The sequence below is a fragment of the Strix uralensis genome, chromosome 4 (assembly GCF_047716275.1).
Source record: "Strix uralensis isolate ZFMK-TIS-50842 chromosome 4, bStrUra1, whole genome shotgun sequence".
Lineage (NCBI taxonomy): Eukaryota > Metazoa > Chordata > Aves > Strigiformes > Strigidae > Strix > Strix uralensis.
In genome coordinates this window covers 30,410,993-30,430,822 of record NC_133975.1, presented here as the reverse complement: position 1 = coordinate 30,430,822, position 19,830 = coordinate 30,410,993, and the positions used below count along the sequence as shown (strand labels likewise).

General features: G+C 41.9%; 1 protein-coding gene, 1 long non-coding RNA gene and 1 other non-coding gene across 9 annotated transcripts in view; 1 reads left to right on the top strand and 2 right to left on the bottom strand.

Moving 5' to 3' along the window:
* Window positions 1-762: 762 nt before the first annotated feature.
* Window positions 763-3,498, bottom strand: LOC141942596 (uncharacterized). Of its 3 annotated transcripts, none has more exons than XR_012628675.1 (5): window positions 3,425-3,498; window positions 2,909-3,130; window positions 1,974-2,084; window positions 1,477-1,562; window positions 763-1,048 (listed from the first exon to the last, which is right to left on the bottom strand). It is a non-coding gene; the product is annotated as an uncharacterized LOC141942596 (long non-coding RNA). The 3 variants fall into 3 exon arrangements; XR_012628676.1 differs by lacking the exon at window positions 3,425-3,498 and adding an exon at window positions 3,215-3,399; XR_012628674.1 differs by lacking the exon at window positions 3,425-3,498 and having other exon boundaries at window positions 2,909-3,393.
* On the bottom strand, window positions 1,693-1,811 carry LOC141943638 (small nucleolar RNA SNORA26). The gene has a single exon (XR_012629020.1). It is a non-coding gene; the product is annotated as a small nucleolar RNA SNORA26 (small nucleolar RNA).
* Window positions 3,499-10,610: 7,112 nt separating the features above from the next.
* USP46 (ubiquitin specific peptidase 46) overlaps window positions 10,611-19,830 on the top strand; it is a 34,686-nt gene continuing 25,466 nt past the window's right edge. For 2 of the 5 annotated variants that reach the window (XR_012628673.1, XM_074866186.1), the window contains exons 1-2: window positions 10,611-11,049; window positions 12,062-12,183. Coding sequence is in view for 3 of the 5 variants with exons in the window: in XM_074866186.1 (XP_074722287.1) it covers window positions 12,103-12,183 (81 nt within the window). In the remaining 2 variants the exon portion in view is untranslated. The remainder of the gene's footprint in view (window positions 11,050-12,061; window positions 12,184-19,830) is intronic. The other 3 variants (XR_012628672.1, XM_074866185.1, XM_074866187.1) reach the window with 3 other exon arrangements.

Genomic DNA, 19,830 nt, shown 5'->3' with positions numbered 1-19,830 from the left:
TTTGGGTAGGCTTTACAGGCTACAAATACAATAGATCACTAAATACTCACCCTGTTTAGCGCATGTTTAAGCAAAGATAACAACCAGAAACACTTCCTGGCTAGATGGGAGTTAAAACTGGCCGAGTATATACGAGTTTGGTCCTAAATCCACACTAACTCACTTTCCTGTGTAGGCAGTGGGGAGTCCCTGGCAGCTACTTTATTTTATATTCTTCCTTGTGCATTCTAAGGAAGCATTGGCTAGTGATAGGATGCACATAGATCACTTCATGTTAAGACCTACCACTGAGGAAAAAGCTTTTTACTTAGACATAAACAATATACAAGCTTTCAATTGCTCAACAACATTCATCTTGCTCTTCAAGGATCTTCACACTGGTTGTTCTTTACATGGAATATTTTCCTTTTTGTTTATTTGAAAGAGAGGTAATGGGATTCTTGTTTAAAGTTCAAGACAATCTTTTGACTAGTTGGAGAACATGTGAATAACACATATAGCCTAATGAAAATTAAATTATTTGGAGGTTGGCCAGTTGATCTCAAAGTGCTTTTGCATGCTAAATACTAGAAAACCATGACCAGACATTCAGAAGATGAAGATTAAGAGCACCATTTTCAATGGATTTTTGAGTTAAAGATTAAGCTTAAGTTTGCACATGGCAAGAGAATGTTTCTGCATGACAACACAAGTGTTCACATCCATGAAACAAAGCATTCATACAGGAAGTACCAAAACAAGAAACCTTCAGAACATACAAACTTCTGGTAGCATTCTCATATTTTATTTTAATTAATCCACGTACATAGAAATAAGTTACAGCAGTTTCTGTTAAGAAACCTGTTTCAACAAATGGCGAGGTTCCTGTTTAAACATGATCATGGAAGATGTGTAGTTTTAGCCATTGCTTGTCTCAATTCCACTTTCAAGACAATACATTACAGGTGACAACTGGAGTCATCTAGTATGAATTCAGAAATCAGCCACTCATGAAATCATGAGCTGATGTTTAATCAGTTCAAATCCCTTGAATATGCTGGTTTCCGCCCTGTAAAAGAAGCTTTATGTGATCTGCAGTAAGCATCACACACATAAAAGAGGTAACTGGCCTAAGGCTGAGCTATATGAACATGCTGTGTGACACCAGCCCTTAAGTCTGAGCTATTTTTCAATACAAATTTCTTCATATGTACAAGACTTTCCTTTTCCATACCATTAGCAAGGATTCTATTCCAGAGGACCAGCCAGATTAGAATAAATGGATCCAATAACTATGATAAACTTTCCTCAGATCTCTCCCAACTTAGATTGGCTAAATCTATATAAAGTTCTAACAATTATCATGCAGGTTTCCGCTAGTCCAAACTAATTTTGTTGTTGCTTTTTTTGGTTTTGTTTGTTTTCAGGTAAGAAATAAATTACATATACAAGGCAATCAATTCACTAACATCTGATAATCCTTTTTACACTACATACCTGGAAATGAACAAATTTACAAGGAACTCTTCTCACTCAAGATGTTTATCACATGGGTTCATAAAGCACCAGCACACTTGAGAAAACTGAAAAAGTAAGATTTACATGAAACTGATACTGAGACTCAGCATGATAATCAGATGACAGTTACAAACCTACCTACAAGCTATTAATGAAGTTGATTTAGTAGCTTTCTGAAGTTCAGTAGTTTCATTAATGTGTTCCTCTCAGTATGATCCAAAGAAAGAGTTTCAACCTCACCTCTGGGTTTGAGAGAGAACTTTTATACCCCTCTGTGTTGGCCACTTAAGACACTGACAGACTTAAGAGGGCAAAGCATAAAAGGGGAGTAGATTATAGAACCTTTTTTTCTTAACTAAGATGATCTGAACTTACCATTTACTCAAAAGATATTACAATTTGCTTGAAATGTGGTAATTATCAAAAAGCGGGATTTAAAAATACCTGCAACTGTCATTAGACTAGAGCACACTTACCTTGTAGCAGAAGGTATTATTCATTCCTAAGAAGTCCTGAGCATTGCTTCTCATTTAGGCGTGATCATCCATGTCTAGAATATTTCTAACATGAAGTTTCTAAGTGGATCTCTAAACAGAACAAAAAGATATATGATTTATATTGTTTAATTACAGACTTCCTCAAAGCCATATTCTACAGTTGCTGTTATGTCAAATTAAATCTTCTTAAAGTCATATTCTACAAAGTTGCAGAAGTCATTTACATAAACTTCATTATCGAGACCTAGAGCAAAAGATAGTCAATGGTTCAATGTGTTGAAAAAATTGTTATAATTAGCTCATTTAAACTATATAGAACATCTTTTTAACATCTTCTAAAATGGAACAATGAAAAGTTGATTAATCTTCAATTGCTTTTAGTGTTGACACTACCCTGAAGTAAGCTGCAAATTTCTAGATTTAACAGACTGATCTTCACCAGCCAATACACTGCTACCTTGTGCCTACTTATATACACCTTTTAACAAATCATACCGAGCTCAGTCAAGACACATCAAAAGTCACTGTTAACAGACATAGTAGAAGACTAAGCCAAAAGCCTATGCAATCAGTGATTTCATTTGAAAAGAACATTTGAACTTAAGTGCCTACAGTTGTGGGTTATAACTGTAATTTTCTTGATGCGGCCTATAAAAAAAGAAACCACTGCACTGAATCTGATTCAAGGTCAGTGCAGCTCAGTAACTATAATTTAGACAGGAGTAGGAGGGTACAAACGTACACAAATATTTCTTTAAAGGTCACATGGTGATACAGACCAGTACCCTCAGATATGTTTGTCTTTAAGTGATACAAAGTCTCAGGAGCCAAAGCCCTCCGTTTCCGAAGCCCAAAGCCTTACACAAGCAGCCCCAGGCTGTGAGATATGCGATGAGGTCGGTGTGCCCCCTTACCTATGGGTGTGAAGGTACGACTCCAGCCCGCCAGCGCTTCCCACTGGCACGGCCTACTGTGCTTTGCCTCCTGCCGGCTCCGGGAGCAGCCGAGCGCGGCAGGCCGGCGGACAAACCCATTCGGGGCCATTTGAAGGCCTTGCCGCTACCTTGGGACGCTTTCTGCCGCCTTCCTCCACGCCGGGCGGCCGCCGTGGGGACGCGTGCGGCCCGTGCCACGCACTGCGGAGGGAGAGAGAAGTCAGCGCGGAGCGGCGAGCGGGGTGGGAGGGGAGGGAGAAGGGAGAGGGACCGCTTGTGCCTCACGACAGGATGCAGGGCGGAGGGGACGGCTCCGCACTGGGTTTCTGTGAGGGAAAGGTGCTCTATCCCCCTGTGTTGACTCCCCGGAGCACTGCCAGGCTCCGAGAGGGCAAGATGTGAAGGGAAGACGCCAGGAGATCCCGTCCCGTCCCCCTACGCCCCGCTCGTTCAGAACCCGGGGCTCCGCATGGGAAGCCGCTGCCGCCACCTTACCGCAGGAGCGGCCGGCAAGGAAAAGGGGAGGGTGTTGCCTCCCGGGGCCTTAAATAGCGCCCCGCCGCTCCCGCGAGACCCCGCGCGGCGCGCGGCGCCCGCCGCCGGTGGGGGGGCGGAGCCAGGGCAGCCAGCGGGAAGGGCGCCGCTGTTCATTGGTAGAGCTGGCTCACGTGACCCCGCGAGGGGGGAAGGGGTGGTGGCGTCGCGCGCGTGCGTGGCCTGTGGCGGTAGCTGTGAGCGACCCTTGAGGGGAGAGGCCGCCATGCTGCTCCCCCCCGCGCTCTCCCGCTCCCCCCCGCGCTCTCCCGCTCCCCCCCGCGCTCTCCCGCTCCCCCCCGCGCTCTCCCGCTCCCCCCCGCGCTCTCCCGCTCCCCCCCGCGCTCTCCCGCTCCCCCCCGCTCCCCCGCGGGCCGTCGGCGTAGGGCTGCCCCTGGGGCTGACTGGGCCGCGGCGGAGCCGGGATAAGGGGGTGGCCTTCTGCCTCAGCGAGAAGCACTCTGGTTGCTTAGCCGCGCTCCCTGCGGCGGTCAGTCGGGGGTTGTCCCACGGCCCGGGTCATGACGGGGCTCGTATCTTCGTGGGACGTAATTGTAGATCTCTGCCCAGGCCGGACTTTAGGGGCCCGGAGGTCTTTAAGACAGAGAAACAAAAATGTCTTCGGTGTTAAGTAGCAGCTGTATAGCGGTTTTGAGGAACTAAGTACTGCTGATCTCCTGACTCCCATCTAAGCCCTACTTTAGGAGGCTTAGAATCTGTCTGTAAGGATAGTGAAGTAAGCCTCAAGTCTGCCTTAATACTCTCGGTGATGTTACAGCACATGCAGCTCACTAGAGCACGCCTGGGCTGCAGTTCACAGGGTGGCACAGTGGAACCAGGCCTGTCCTCCTGCGAGTTAGTGCACAACATGGATGCAAAACACGGCTGTTGTTCTACCTCAGCTGAGATGTACTACCTGACTGGGGATACTTCAAAGAGGTTCTAGGGTGAGTACAAGCAGATTAGCATAAACTGGGAATTAGTACTTTGTAGCAAAGCTAGTAGGTAGGAACCACAACATCTTTGTTTCTGTGGCGTTCTGAATTCAACAAAAGTCCCTGCTTCACAAGGAGGTGGATATATTGCTGATAATTCATAGCTTCCTGTCTCAGTGAGAAACAGTATGTCTGTCTTGGCTCATACTGAGTTGCTACCAACACAGCACCTGTAGGTGTGTGGAAAGACAGTAACAGGTTGGCCCATTACCCCTGAGAATTTCCTGAACCTGCACTGAAATTACCCTCTGCAGATCTAAACCCATCTGATTCAACCTGAAACAAACAATCACATAGTTACAATCAGGGAATAGCTCTAGAGATTGTTTCTTATCACTTTTAGTTACTTCTGTCTAATTCTTGATAGTTGCTTAAAACATTGTTGCAGATGTAATCTCTGTGCCAGTAAATTTGTTGTATGTCGGGATTGAAAAACTGCCTCAGGGCTCTAGGTCAGTCACTCTCTGGATATGAATTTGTGAGGCATGTAGCTTCAGGTTATTTCAAGTGGGGTGTCTGCAATGACCATTTTCTACAGTTAGATGCATAAGTCAGATCAATCATTTCTTGTGACATAACCAGAAAAATGAAGTGGTATCCAATCTTTACACTTTTACCACCTGTGCCAGGCAGGTCAGCCCTGCCAGTAGATGTTAGGTCTGTTTACATTAGGACACTTCCACTTTAGGTAGACGTGAAGAAGAATATCGGAAGGCCTACATTTTGGAATTAGCCAAGTGGCAGCTGGATGCCTTGGTTATCTTGTGGATTTAGTGTTGAGCTTTTTAAGCAGTCTGTGGTGATCTGAACTCAGTTGTCCAAAACTTGAAGAGTGGTGCTCCAGCCAGCCAAGTCTCTTGTTGTGGGATGCATGAATTTAATTGCAAAGTCGCTGGTCTGATACCTCTCTTGGTTGAAAGACTTTTGAAAAACATTTGTTTAAAAACATCATATTGGGTTCACCAAAATGCACAATTGTCATTAATGTTTCATTTCAATTTCAATGTCTTTCTGCACACTGATATGAAGGAAAACCAGGCAAGTAAAATTTTGACGTAACCATCAGTCTTTGCAGATGGATAGCAGTAACCATCTGCATTAAATAATTAGCAGGTTTGGGACCTTACAATGTAGCGGCCTTTTATCTTTTTTTTAAACTTGATTAGAAGTTTGATATACTAATGTAATAAAAATGTAATTGGATTAATTTATGCCACAATTTCCATAAAATGAAAAGGCTATTTTAAATTCATGCTGAAAATAGACTAAATGCCACTTACAGCCTGTCTGCTGTCAAAATATCCTTTGTGTTTTGTCCTTAGAGTGTATGTTAGTTAAAATTGGAGCCTGTAGAATAGAACAAAAATAATAAATAAAATCTTTGGAGAAGAAGAGGAGGGCAAGTCAGAATTGTTATTTCCTTTCCAGAAGCAGAAATAGCAATACATTTCTGATGGAAACTTAAGTTTTCTGTTATTTTTGCTCAGTGAGTCTCTTCTTGTTTGATAAATTACGTCCATGGCTAAAAATTTTGGTTGTCTCTTTCTAGCCAATATGTATGATTAGAACTTAAATAGTATCTTTCCAACTGAAAGCACAATTTTTGATAGTTAAGGAAAATGCCAGTAAAGTTTGCTAGTGAACTTCCTTGGTGAATAAGATACCTGATAAAGAGGCCATTCTTCAAGTTTCTACCTTAGAGAAATTTTCAGTTGAGTAGTGAGTGTCAGGGAAGATTAATATTGTGTAAACTGATGAAGCAATATATAGAAGTTCTATTATTGTGATTGTTCAAAGCTCCTAATACCATTTTTTTGAAACACAATTAATCAGAAGGAGAAAGGCAAGAGTAAAATATTAGGAGATAATCACAGGCCATTATCGAGATCAAACTAACTGCAAAGGCCTAAACAGCCTCTTCATAGAATAGACTGTGTAATGGTCATCACTATAGAACTATTAGCCCCTTTTATCTACTCAGTTCAGCTCTAGGTGTATTTGACATCAATGTATTTGCATCTGTTTTATTCTGCTCTCTTTGGGCTTTCAAATGTGATGTCTGGCCAAAAAAAATGAACTCAGATGCTGTAAATGTAATTTGTTTTCTTCTGTAAAATAGAAGTTTCTAAGAAAAACGAAGAGAAGGTATTCCCATTCTGCCAGATAGTATAATGTTTACATTAGCAAAGATAGGCAAGACTCAGAGATCAATTAAATACAAAGTTTTATTTTCTGTGCTTCGTATTTGGTAGGTGTGACAGTATGACATATTAGGATTCTAAAAATAAAGCTTTACCATATTTTAAATCAAGAGAAATTATTTCTCACATAATTGGAAAATGTTGGGTAGGGGTTGCTTTGATGCTGAAAGTCTTAAAGAAAAACAGTGATTCCAAAGTTGGGGTTGGTTTTTTTTAGACTAAGGGGCCCCCCAGAAGACTCCCCACATTTCCTGTGGATTGCCATGAATTTGTCATGGACTACAACTCATTCTTACCATCAGAATTTCAGGTGTAAACAGAGTGACTTCTGTGGACCTGCCATGAGCCATGCACTACAGCCTCAGTCTGTGGACTGCAAGTTGGCATTTGGTATTGTACTAAAGCTCCCAATCTGCGCTGCAATGGGGGCCAAGCTTCATGGAAAATCCTTAGTCCTCATGCTTGGGTCTACTACATCTTTGCCATTCTGTTAAAGACATATTGATATTTTTTGTAGAACATAATGTGAGATATAAAATATAAAAAAAAGTTTGTAAAATGCTAAACGTACACTGTCAGCACTAAAAGTATTTCAGATATCTGAATTCTCTTTTAATTCTTGTTATATATTCTCCCACCTCCTAGAAAACCTAAGTATTGTTTTAACTGCCTTTTCCATTAAAATGCCCTTTTAACTGCCTGGAAATGTATCTTAAATTTGATTCTGTTCCAAACACTTGTTCAGTAAAACTCACTGATGATTACCCATTTCTGGACCAGAGTTTATTACAACAAAAACATAAATGAACCCTCTGTGGAATTTTCCAAGATTTCTGGAGAGGAAATGCAATATCCTCTTTGTAGCACAGAGTGAGCAGATATTCCAGTCCCACCTTGCTACTAACTTTCCTGTGTAACTTTGGACAAGTTGCTAAATTTCTGCTGCCTGTTTTCTTGCTTTGTAAAAGAAGCTAATATTAACTTGCCACCCCATAATTTGACAAGTCTGAGTGAATGTTTGCAAAGTACTCTGAGAATGTCAAATGGAAAATGTTATGAAAGTCCAAGTCTCTGCTAGCCAAAGAGGATATTTACAATAGGTTCTTATTTTCTGTAGTGAAATAAAAATGTTCAAGCGTATAACCAGATGAGACCAAGACTGATCTAAAATTAAATGCAGGAGGCATTTTTTGACCTTTCAACAGAAATTATATAAGAACTCTTAGGTTATAAATAGTCCTTTGTTTTCCTTCTCTTTGTCTAACACTCAGAAGAAACACAGGGTTGGTTGTTCGTTGTGAAGAGATAGGGCAATGCTTTAGAGTGGAAACAATTGTTCACTGTTCTTGATTTATACAGTTCCTATAATGTTTGTAACTAGCATTTGTTGCTTTTCTTAGCACTTTTTTATCTTCAAAAAGCTACAGAAATAAACTTTCTAGTCTTGAAAATGGCAACACCAGAAGAAAACCAAAACACTCACTAGCCCATTTCAAGTATGAAAGTTTCTTTCCTCTTTCCCAGTTTGATATGTGACTGACAAGCAAAAAAGTCAGTGCTAAATTATTGTTAAACTGACACATAAACACGTGTATTATTTCTTATTTTTATTATGAATCCTCAGAAATAAGACATTAAATGTGTCCACCCCTAAATGAAAGCATTTTTATTAATGTTAAGGATAATGATACTGAATTCTTCACAGAATAATATGTGTGTGTATGTATGTATGTGCATACTTTCAAAGATGCTTATTTTCAACAGTAGTCATTTCCTTGAACAACCTTGAATGATCAACTAATAGCAATTTAATTTTGTTTTTAAAAGTTTAACAAACAGAAACCTTTCCCTGAAGTCAAGTAATTGGCATCAGTGAGAAAGCAAAAGTATTGAAATACCACTTACCTTTTTCTTACTTTTTTGTTTTCCTACTTTGTATGACTTCTCTGAGGTTTGTATTAGGGGAATAATGTCCTTGACATTAAAATACGTGTGAGGTAAATGGCTTTATTAGTTACCACATTTTGTTTCATTGAAATTTTTAATCACCTTTCAAACTCACTCATTTCTTTCATAACTTTTTACTGAGAGCAAGTACGATTCTCTACAGTAAATTGGAAAGAACAGGCTGCAGCAAAGAGTACACAATTAGGCTTCTGGAATAAAAGAGATCTGAGTTTAAAAAGACCCATAGTGCAGTACTGTCATTCTCTGTAGGCTACTTAGAAATGCACTGGAGACCAGTCAGGCCTTGACTGCTTCAGAACTGAGGTGGGGCGTGTCCAGTCCTTAAATGACACCTCAGCTTAACTCCCATTTCCTGTGGTTATGCTGAGAAAACCTGTGATATTATGTATAGTCCAGCCCCCTGAGTTTAAGCAAATTAAACACTTGGGACCAAATTCACACATAATGTAAAACCATGAACTTAATAGAATTATACCAAAGATTGGGTTTTTTTTTTCTTAGTGTTACATTATTTGATGGCTCTTTTACATAGTGATTTGTGGATTTTTTTAGTAGCCCTGACAATTTCACTCTATAAATGTCCAAAAATCTTTCTCCATCCTGCATTTCAAATGTCTGAAATGATTTAATATACCTAATACAAGTTCCTGAGGAAAGAAATTTCTTTCTCCATGACAACTCCGTTTTCAGTGTCTTTGCTGAAACTGTCAACAAGATGCCAACTAATGCTAAATTTGATACTGTTTTTATAAAGTGGGCACCCATCCACAATGAGCTGGATTGAGGCCACTTACCTAACAGTATTCTCAGGGTAGGAATTTATCTTTAGGTGCTACTGCTGATGCCAGATTTTTATTAATAATCATAGACCTCCTCTTGAAATAAAAAAAAAATATACTGACCTCAGAATGTTTTCTGTAAATAAAGCCTGTGGGGCAGGGCTCTACAGACTGAAATTAGTCTGTTCTAGCACCATGAAGTAAAAAGTGTAGCCAAGCCTGAGTGTGCCGTACTTCCAGGTGCTGTTAGGAGCAGAGGTGCCTGTAGAGACGCTAGCAGTTCTCTCTCTTCATTGGAATGATTTCCTCAGCATAGCAGAGGAATAATAAAAGGGCCTTAAGCTTCTGCTGAAAAGAGCAACATGTGCTAAGGAAAAGGAGTATTCTGAGATGAGGCATTGCCCTACCTGAACCCTGTTCTTGCTTCTCTCAGAGATTTGCTGTTGGCCTCAAGTGAGCTGTTTAACAACCTTGTGCCTATTATCACATGTGTAAATTTAATACACTCATGCTGTTCTACCTCGGGGCCTCGACTTGCTTGTGTTTGGAGAGGAATTGAGATTATTGCGTTCATGGTGTTGTATAAGTGCCACGTGTTGTAAACGTGTGAGTGAGCACTTTGGCACTAAGATGTGTGGTGTGGACATGATCCCAGAGAGCATCTGTGAAGGTCAGTGTTGTCTGCACGAATGGCAACGCAAAGCACCTACTGCGGGTAGTAAATTACATTCCAGCCTTCTGTTCCGGGGTTTGCAAGCGCCTGGGCTCCCGAGTACCTCAAATTAGGCTGAGAGCGCGTCCCCAAGTACAGTGCTGCCGCATGCCAGTGCCACCCTGCCTGGACCCTGCCTTTCTGCCCTTCACCCCGCTGCCTGCCCGCCTGAGCCTGTGGCCACCGAGACGCGGCTTTGGCAGCCCCGTGGCCATTCCGGGCCTGGCGATGGAGACCCCTCGGCTCCCTTCGGCGCCCCCCCCGCAGGCCGCTGCGCGCCGCGGCCCGGGGGGGAGGTGGCCAGGGCAGCCCCCCGCGCCCCCTCCGCCCCCTCCTCCCAGTCGCGCATTGGCTGCGGCGGCGGCCGGGCCCGCCGGGGTGCCCCGTGCCGGTCGCTGCCTCTGACCTTCCCTTCCCTTCGCCGGCGCTGTCAGAGCGGATCAGCAGGCGCGGCGCTGCAATGGAGCGGCGACGGCAGCCGCCAGGAGAGGAGGAGGAGGAGGAGGAGGAGAAGAAGGAGGAGGAGGAGGAAAGGAGAGATTAGCGCTGTGCCGGCTGGCGCAGAGGCGCGGCTGAGCGCTCCAGCGGGAGCCCGGGGCCCTGCGGACCGTGCGAGAGTCAGAGGCGGAAGGAGCGGCGATGCGGCTGCTCTCTCCGCGCCGCTAACGCTCCCGGTCACTCGCCCGGAGGAGGGAGGGCGGGAAGGTCCGTCCTTCTCTCTGCTCTGCGGGCGCAAAGGGTGCCGGTGCAGTCCCCTCCTCTTGCTTTTATCCCAGCCCCGGAGCAGAAGCCGCCGCCGCCGCCCCCTCTCCCTCCCTGCGCTCTTCCCACCATGAGCGGGGCTGTTTTCACCTTATAAAGATGGCGGTGTGGGATCGCTGCAACCTTTAGACTAATGACTGTCAGAAACATCGCCTCCATCTGTAATATGGTGAGTGCTGGCGGGCAGGCGCGCCGGCGGGGGGCGGGGGCGGCACAGCAGCCCCCCCGGGGCAGGCCCTGCTGGGGCCGGCGGGGGGGCTCCCCCCAGGGGCGCCAGGCAAAGGAAAGCAACCGCATCTCTGCCCTCGGCGGCGGTGCAGCCGGGCCGGCTGCGCCGGGACGTGCCTGGGATGGAGTTGGCCGCCGGAGAGGGGCGATGTCCCAAGGAGTTTTGCTGGAGCGGGCCGGGGAGGAACGGAGATGCTGAGCCGGTGCGGGGCCCTCCGGAGCAGGGCTGACCCCGGCCGATACGCGTCGCAAACGGAGCCGCAGTCCGCCCTCCCTCCTCCTGCCCTTCCTCCTGCCCAAGTAATACTGCGAAAGGACCCCAAAGTTGGACTCTGAATCCACATTAAGTCGGTGACCCCATTTAACCCTCTCGAGCAGGCACCCTGTGGCCTCCTGGGGCCAGGAGCTCCCCAAGTTACACAGCATCCTCTTGGATGTTCAGGTGCCTGATAATACGCTTTTGGATCCTGACGCTGGGTACCTGTTCTAGGAGGTCTTGGCTTTAGAGCTAATATCAGCGTTTGGCTTGCACTGCGTGTCACTTGGAGAGGACTGCTGTTTGTTAAGTATTCTTGAATCACTTAGCTTTCTCTAAATCAGACTAGGCAATTAGGAAGTGAGGAAGTAATAAGGAAACATTAATATTTTTGTTTGTTATGTTCAGGCTTTGCAACTTTCCTCCCTAGGAACAGTTGAAAGGACACTTTCTGCATTGTGCTTGGATCTAATTTTAATCCTGACAAATTTGAAGCATCTGATTGGGCTTAGATTCTTGAAACTTCTTGGTGGGGGAAGGGAGAGCTCAAACTTTGTCTGTCAAAGGTTTATTAATACAGCAAGGCACTAATAAACTTGCCAAAGAAATGGGTGTGTGCTAAGCACTCTGATGCAAACAGAAGCCTATTTCTGCACATTTTGTTGTTTTAGTCTGTATTTTTCCCCCTTATTTCCAGGTTCTTCAAGAGCAGCTACACGCAGTTGCCAGCTTCCCTCCATGTGGTGCCCCAGCATGCCTTGTGCTGGTGATGCCACACATACCATTCATCTGCCCTGGAGAATGGAGCCTACCTCTAGGGTAAGGCAACAGGCACAGCCCCAGAGGCCTGGCTCCTGCAGGTCAGCAGCAGCGGTCTGGGGGAGGGAGTGCAGATTGTGAGCCTGCTCCCCTTCCACGTGTCTATGCTTCCACTTGAGTGGGCTTGCTCTTTTGTTTCCAACCAGATGCCCAGGGCATCCCACGCATGATTCTGGCAAGCCTCAGTCCTCCTTTTGAAATGCCAGCTCTGAAATGCAGAGAGAAAGGGTTGCATTTGGGGTTAAAAGAAACTTAATACAAAATCTAGACTTGAGGTAAAATAATTCGGGTGCTCACCTTTTTTTTACCAACAGTAAGTAGTTTTCTAAACTTTTCATTGTTCTTTATAATTTCCAGCCCTGTGGGCCAGTGGGCTGGGGATACTGCAAAGGAAGGTTTAGGAAACAGTACAGGACTGAGGAGAAAACCTGGGCGCACTTACCTTCCTTCTGAGGCAGGCTCTGGTTTTTATTGCTGGTGAATGGTGGGTGTGATGCCCTGCAGACTGCATAAAACAGCACCGCATGAAGGGGAGCTGGAGACTCTGAGGTGGTTCTAAGACTTTAGCATTGGCATAAAGTGCTAGGAACTTCATGATTTCTTTCCTGTGCTTCAGACAGATGCACTTGTATACAGTACGCTTCTCCCAAAGGCTGAACAGATTCACAGCAAAACCGATGACTTTATTCTAATGGTGTGCTGCTCAGCTGTTGAGCCAGCATATCCTCCAAAAGTAGGACCTGAGAAATGGAGAGACTGAAGGGAAGAATTAGAGCCTCAGCCAGAAAAGGCATACAAGGGCTCATAGTTCAAGGCAATTCTAGCTCATGGTACCAGTACTGTGACAGAAGGTGAAGTTGTTTTAATGATAATGATGTTCTAAAGCTACATATTCCTTGGGGTCTGAGTACTTAGCTTTTAGAGATGTTGTGTTGTGCTGGTCACATTTAGTCTGGATAACCCACAGGAACTGAAAGTTCTTTTAGGAAAAAAAGGCTGACATTTTCAGAAAGCTGCAGGAATTTGGGACTGTAAGAGAAACATAAATTCTTGGAAGTATTGGCAACACTGCATTATGGCTCCTCCAAAATGTGTCTGCTTACATGAGGTGGTAGACTTGAACTTAATGGTCTGTAGGAGGAGCTATGACAACCCTCCATAAGAATGTGACTGTGAAAGGTTAGAGGTATATAAGAAAACATTTCACCTGTATAAAACCTGAATATTTCCAGTGCTAGCTTGATTTAGGGCATCTGTAGAAAACTACGAGACAAAGATGTTAATTCCCAGACCTTGTTCCTGCACTATAACATAGTGCTTGAAGAACTGAACTACTTACAATTTGTGGACTAAGAAATAGCTGCATGATTCTTAGGAAATATAATATATTTTGGTATATAATGCTGCATAATAGTATGTTTCTAAGTTTTTTAACCTGGTTGAACATAGTAATAAAAAAAAAGAAGTTCTGTTCTTGATCTTTTTCCATTCCGATTCCACTTGAGAGTGTTCACAGAGATTTTGTTTTTCTTACCTTTTGCAAAAAAATGGATGATGCCTGGTTTATTGAGGACTGGGGGGGGTGGGGGTGGGGGCGGGGAGCAGGGGGAGAAAGACAGAGGAAGAAATTGCTCCTGAAATACTTGTCCTTTTCTGAATGCAACACAGATTGTTTTCAACTGTAGTCCTTTTTTGACAAAGTTTTTTGTGTGTGTTTGTCGAAGTACTTTCACGTCCTGAAGGGGAAAATAGATGAAATTTAGCTGAATTAATTTAGCCCAAGGGAACCTGGCTAGTCAGCATTTTAGGTTGTATGTTTGTTATTTAATTGACTGCCTGAAGTCTAGTATCTAAGGTTGTAATTTTGGTCTCCTGAAGATGGTAGAGAATCAGTCTTTTTCAGGAAGGATCAAAACAAGTGTAGTGAAGCAAGGAAGCCAGGGACAATATTTAACTTGCTTGCAAAAGAGAACTAGTACTATATATTCACTGGATAAGCTCTCACATGCTGAGGCAGGCACAGTAGGAGCTAACCAGTAAGAAAAATGTTAGGTGCAAACTTTCCACTTGGTTATTTGTAGTAAATATTCAAATGCACAACTTTCTACAATTAAACAAAATTCCTCTATTGTCTTTTACCAGTTTTGTCCCCATAGCTCTATTAACAACAGTACTAGTTATTATTCACTGATGTTGTTAATGATACCAAAGAGCTAAAATTGTTCTGCTAGGGCAATGGGGAGGAAGGCAACTGTGCCTGAAGGAATCGTTGGGACTCTTATGTGGGCATAGTGGCCGCCCTCACTGAAAAGGGAGGTCTAGTCCCCAAGATGTTCCTCTTACCTGCCTTTCAGACACTGGGAAAGTTCATCCTCTCTGTCCGCACACCAGGTTCACCACAGAAGAAGGTATACAATAGGCAATCATCAGCTTTTGTTTTGTGTAGGACAGGTATAGTACATGTGAAGAAGCATAAGACACACTGAAGAAACCTCGTTTGAGAGAATACCAACCCCCGGTGCCATGTAAACCTTGTAGACTGTAGACACAAACTAGGGATGTGCTTTTAGCCCCTAGGATGCTGTAATCCTCTTTGGTATTGTTTCTGTGAGATAACCCAATGTCTCAAGCACAAAATGCTGCTTCAAAGGTAGCTAGGCATGCTGGCATTTTATGATTGTTGTTCACTGAAATCCTCTGCAATATGTTTCTCTGTTGATGAGCTTTTGGTACTGCCTTGAGTTCTGAGTTAAGCTTATGCTGCAGCCGTGGTGTAGGGATACTACTGTCATGTGCAGTGAAGGACATCTAACCATTTCAGAATGTATTGACATGTATTTTTACAGAGATGGCTAACAAGCCCTGTGGACCATATTTCTCCTAAATACCTTTTAGTATTCTGCTAAAACCAGGTATTAATCCTCCCTTTCATAATTTTGTAATGGTATTTCAAATAATCTGATCTGCACTTCAGAGTGCTCAGTCAATTTAATAAATGGGACATTCTGAACACATTTGGATCGCTTCTGGTACAAGGTATCATCTGAGATACCTCACAATTGCTCCTGGTAGATGTTGTATAGATATCCTTTGGAAAGAAACTTGCAGTTCCTCAGATTAATTTTGGTTTTTATTAATTGAGCTTTCATGTTACCTGTTCTTCTCATAGTCTTTATGAGTTTCATAACAATTGGTGTTTTTCTTCACGAAAACATTCACACAGTTCACCAGGAATTATGTGATGAATACCTGTGAATTTCAGATTTTATTTTTAAAAACAAAAAAAAAAGTTTCTAACCATCCTGGAAACTAGTTGTAGAGAAAAGCATAAAAACATGGGAGCCTCTGCATTCAGGAAGCAAATAAGAGTAACTGTTGTATTGTTTGTTCGTTTTTAATGTAATGATTTAGAGACTCATTGCAGGATTTGATTGAATATAGGGCATTGGCAGAACGAGGACTCAAACTACAAACTAGATTTGGTAAAGATGTAGAAATAGTCAAATTCTGCATTGTACAATAAGAGTGTTATTGGATTACAGAATTGATCACTATGACTTTCAACTGGATTTATTCATTTGGACAACCTGCAGTGTATATTTCCTCATGACTTTTAAAACTTCTCATAAACAGAGATTAAGGCAGAATAATACATGCCAAGACAGTAAATCAGCTATTTGAAGGCATATTTAGATAATAAAGGAAAATAGATTTTTACATCTGAAAAGATTAGTTACAGGCAGTTCAAGCAATACAATTTTAGAAGCATAGTCTCAAGAGTGCACAATTTAAGTATGACATATATAGAAAATATAGAAACAAAAATATGAAAAATATATAGAATGTGAAGTGTAATTATTGTAATACCTTTCTGAAGTAGCGAAAAACTTGAGAGTATGGCTGACAGATGGATACTGGACTGACAAACAGAAAGCGTGCATTCCATCAGAAGGTATTTTTTTATTGGATAGAGGAGGATGTGCGAAGTGAGAAACATCCTAATACATAATTTCCAATGTATAACCTGGACTAATGACTGAGGCTTGTCCTGCATGAATACCTTTCTTATGGCTAAAGTGGTTATCATGCACTTATGAGTTGTTTAGAAGATAAGCACAACAGGACAATTAATGAATACAATGTGTTGTTTACGTGTGTTTCTTTTAGATGCATATAGTCTTTGGCTTCAAGTTGCTCAATTAAGAGCAAACCAGTGGTTATGCCAAATACCTTAATAAAGGAACCTCTTAATTACAGCTCAGCAAGGCTGAGTGAGTCTGAATTGTGGAAGAGATGGAATTGAAAGCAGACTCTGGACCCTGATTAACTGTGTGTGGTGGGCAAGTGCCACACAGGAGGCAAGGTTCTGATGGGCTTGAAGAGCCACGGTCTGTGAAGTGTAAATCACGGCCAGTCAGAGAAGCAGCCAGCAAAGCCCCTTCTGCTGATGTTCCTTTAGCCTCAAGAAACTGTCCTTGGCTGGCTGTTTGGTAGATACACTTATATACATTTATGTACATTAGTTACTATTAGTGCTACAGTATATCAGTACTTCTGGGAAGAAATGAGCTTGCATCTCCCCCCTCAGGCTCCATTATAAGCATGTTCTTTGGTATGCTCAGCCTTCACAGAGAAGGCTGCTGCTGTGCTGATGGTTTCAATCCAGCCGTTACTGGATATTGTGTATTGTGGTTATTTAATTTGATTTCACAATTAATGACCTAATAATAGTTGCATCTAAAGTGTCCTAGGACAATAAAGTCTCCAAAAGCTCACTGGACTTCCATTTGATAAACCTGTTTTATTTCTGATGTATGTCTGTCAAACTGGAAGGTTTCCAGTGATGGTGACTTAATCATCTCTCTAGGCAGTCCATCCCCATGCTTCAATGTCCTTATGACTAGAATTTTTCCTAAGGTCTTACCCGAATCTACATTACTGTAGTTTGAGCTTGGTATTTCTCATCCTGTCCACCCTTGAGATTAAGAACAGGCTAGTTCCCTTCTGTAACAAACTATATACCTGAAAATATTGTCATGCCCTGCCTCAGCCTTTTCTGTCTTATGCAACACAACCCTGTTCAACCTGGTTTTTACAGGTCATTTTTCTCTACAGTTGAGTTTTTCATTTTGACTGCCTTCTGTCAGATTCTGTCCAGTTATCTTCATCTTTCTTGAAACCTAGCACCCAAACCTGGACCTAAGATCCTGTCTGAAGCCTTACCAGTGACAAGTTAGACAGGAAAGTTACTTTAAGAACTTTGTAGACTCCTGTCTGTAAGAATTTCATTATGTTGTCATCATTTGTTGTTGTTATGTTCTTTTGAAATAGCACTGCATAGCTGTTTTTTATTCATCTTATACTACATTATGGTCTCTAGGCTTTTTGTTTTCCTTTTTTTTTTTTTTTTTTTTTTTTTTAAGCACTGTTACCTTAATCAACTCTTTCCTATTCTGTACATGTACAGGTGATTCTTCTCTTTGTGTACAGAACCTTGCACTTGTCTCAGCTGAATTTCAACAGTTTTTAGAGAATTTCTTTAAAAGTAAAATACTGTCAAAAATAATTTTGAATTCTAAACCTGTCCTGCAACATAACTACAGCCCTCATAACTCATGTTATATTGAGATTTAGTTAATATATTCTTTCTTCTGTCTCCAGATTATCAAAGAGTACTCCAGCTGGTGCAGCTGTGATGAAGTCTAGAAGGTGCCTTGTCTTTAGAATGCTCTGAGGCACCACATATACAGTCTGGGTGGCCCAGACAAAAATGTTATTGTAGAAATTATAGTCTGTAAGCAAACCTCAGTCTCTTTTTCACTTGTGAGGCCATCTTGAGGTTATGTGTTCTGAAGAAGGAAACTGGCCAAAAAAAAATGTTTTTGCTACTTGTTCCAGCAAAAGCCTGAGTGTCACTAATCCAAGAACAATTAAGCTGGGAATGGAGACAGACTCATGAGAGAATACTGAATTGTAGTTTGGTAAAGGTTGTCCAATAATGGAAACTTTAAAGGTCAATATTTTTTAAAAGTTACTTAAGGATTTAGATACTGAACTTGTAACACATCATTAGAACCTCACTTCCAGTACTTGGTTGCTTTGTGCTTTGAGAAAACCAAGTTTTTTAAGCTATATGAGACTGAGTGCCTTAAACGCTTTGTCCAAAATTTTAAGTGGTTCAGGTTTTCAGGCGTCCCAAGTTTTATCTGTTTCTTGGTAACCACACAGTAAAAAGTTGAAGTTATTTATGGTATATGTAATACTTAGATCTGTGATTAGAGATAGTTTAGTGCATCCAGCAAAAACCAGGTTAGACATCTCCTTTCAAGCTCTTAAAATTTGCCTTAATGATTAGAAAACTCTTTGGAAAAAGTGTACAAAAATAATTTATTTAGATACATTGTCTTAAATCACCTTTCCTTCAAAACTATGAGTTCACAGTGGCTTTTCATTCAGTCAATATCCTTTTACTGTTTGCTATGATCCCCTATGTTTTTTATAGCAACCTCTCTTTCCTCTTTTGTCTTGTGGCAACGAAGACCCAAAATAGCTCTGCTGGAGGAACAGTAAAACATTTCTGTACAGAAACACACAAAAAAAAGCTAATCTGGTTACGTTCAACCATCTTGTGGGACTTACACTTTTAAAATTACAGAAGCATTTCAGGTTTGACTTTTAATATCTATGAGTTTGGAAGAAAGCTGGTTGAGCTGTTCCAGTTACTCACCATACATCTCTGAAAGTTGAAGTTGTCCCTGAGGATAGTCGAAGTCCAACACCAAGGACAGGTCATGTGTCTATTGAAAGAAGTTACATATATACTACATGCTGTGATATTGCTTGCTTTTCTCTTACTCTCATTTTCTTTGTGTTGTTTCTGGGTTTTAAGCTTGGATTTTATTTACAGTTGCTTCCTCTCTTTTGAGTTATCCATCAATGCCATTTTTTGGCCAGGAGGCCTTCCACGTCTTTCTTTATCTTCTTTTTCCCTTCCTTCCCATATGCTGTGCCTTCCAAAATCCTGAAACTCAGGCTGCCTGGCCCTGAAGCCATTTCTATTTTTATTCTAATTTCTCTTCTACCAGCCCAGACGTCACCCTTAGTTTGTCTTAAGTCTTCAGTTTCTCCCTTCAGGAAACAACTCTATTTCTAGCACATGGCTCTCACTTTCCCTGAATATGAAGAAAAAAAAAAAATCTATTTCACAGCTGTATATGATCTGAAGCCCTTCGTTATGGACCAGCCATCTTCCTTCATTGATCTCTTGTTCTTTATATATTTGTTAAATTTCTATTTTGATTATTCAATTTTTATGTGTTTTTTCTTATATTTTTTAGATTTTCTTGTGAACAAGATACTTCTTGCTATTTCTTATTTTGGTTTTTTTTTGTTTGATGGTTATTCATACTGTGTTGCTGTTTATTTAAGGATACCTATTTAATAGGTTTTTCAGAGGTGACTCATGAAATGTCTTAATTTCTTTACTGTACTCGTTTACTTTAAATTAAGCACATGCATATTTCTAGACAGCTAGTGCCATTTTTTATACCTGTATCACCCTAGGAAGTCTAGGCTGATTTGCTGTCTTCCATTTGCAGTGTCTTTCATACTAGCTCTGTTCCATTTCTCATCTTCCATAGAATAATT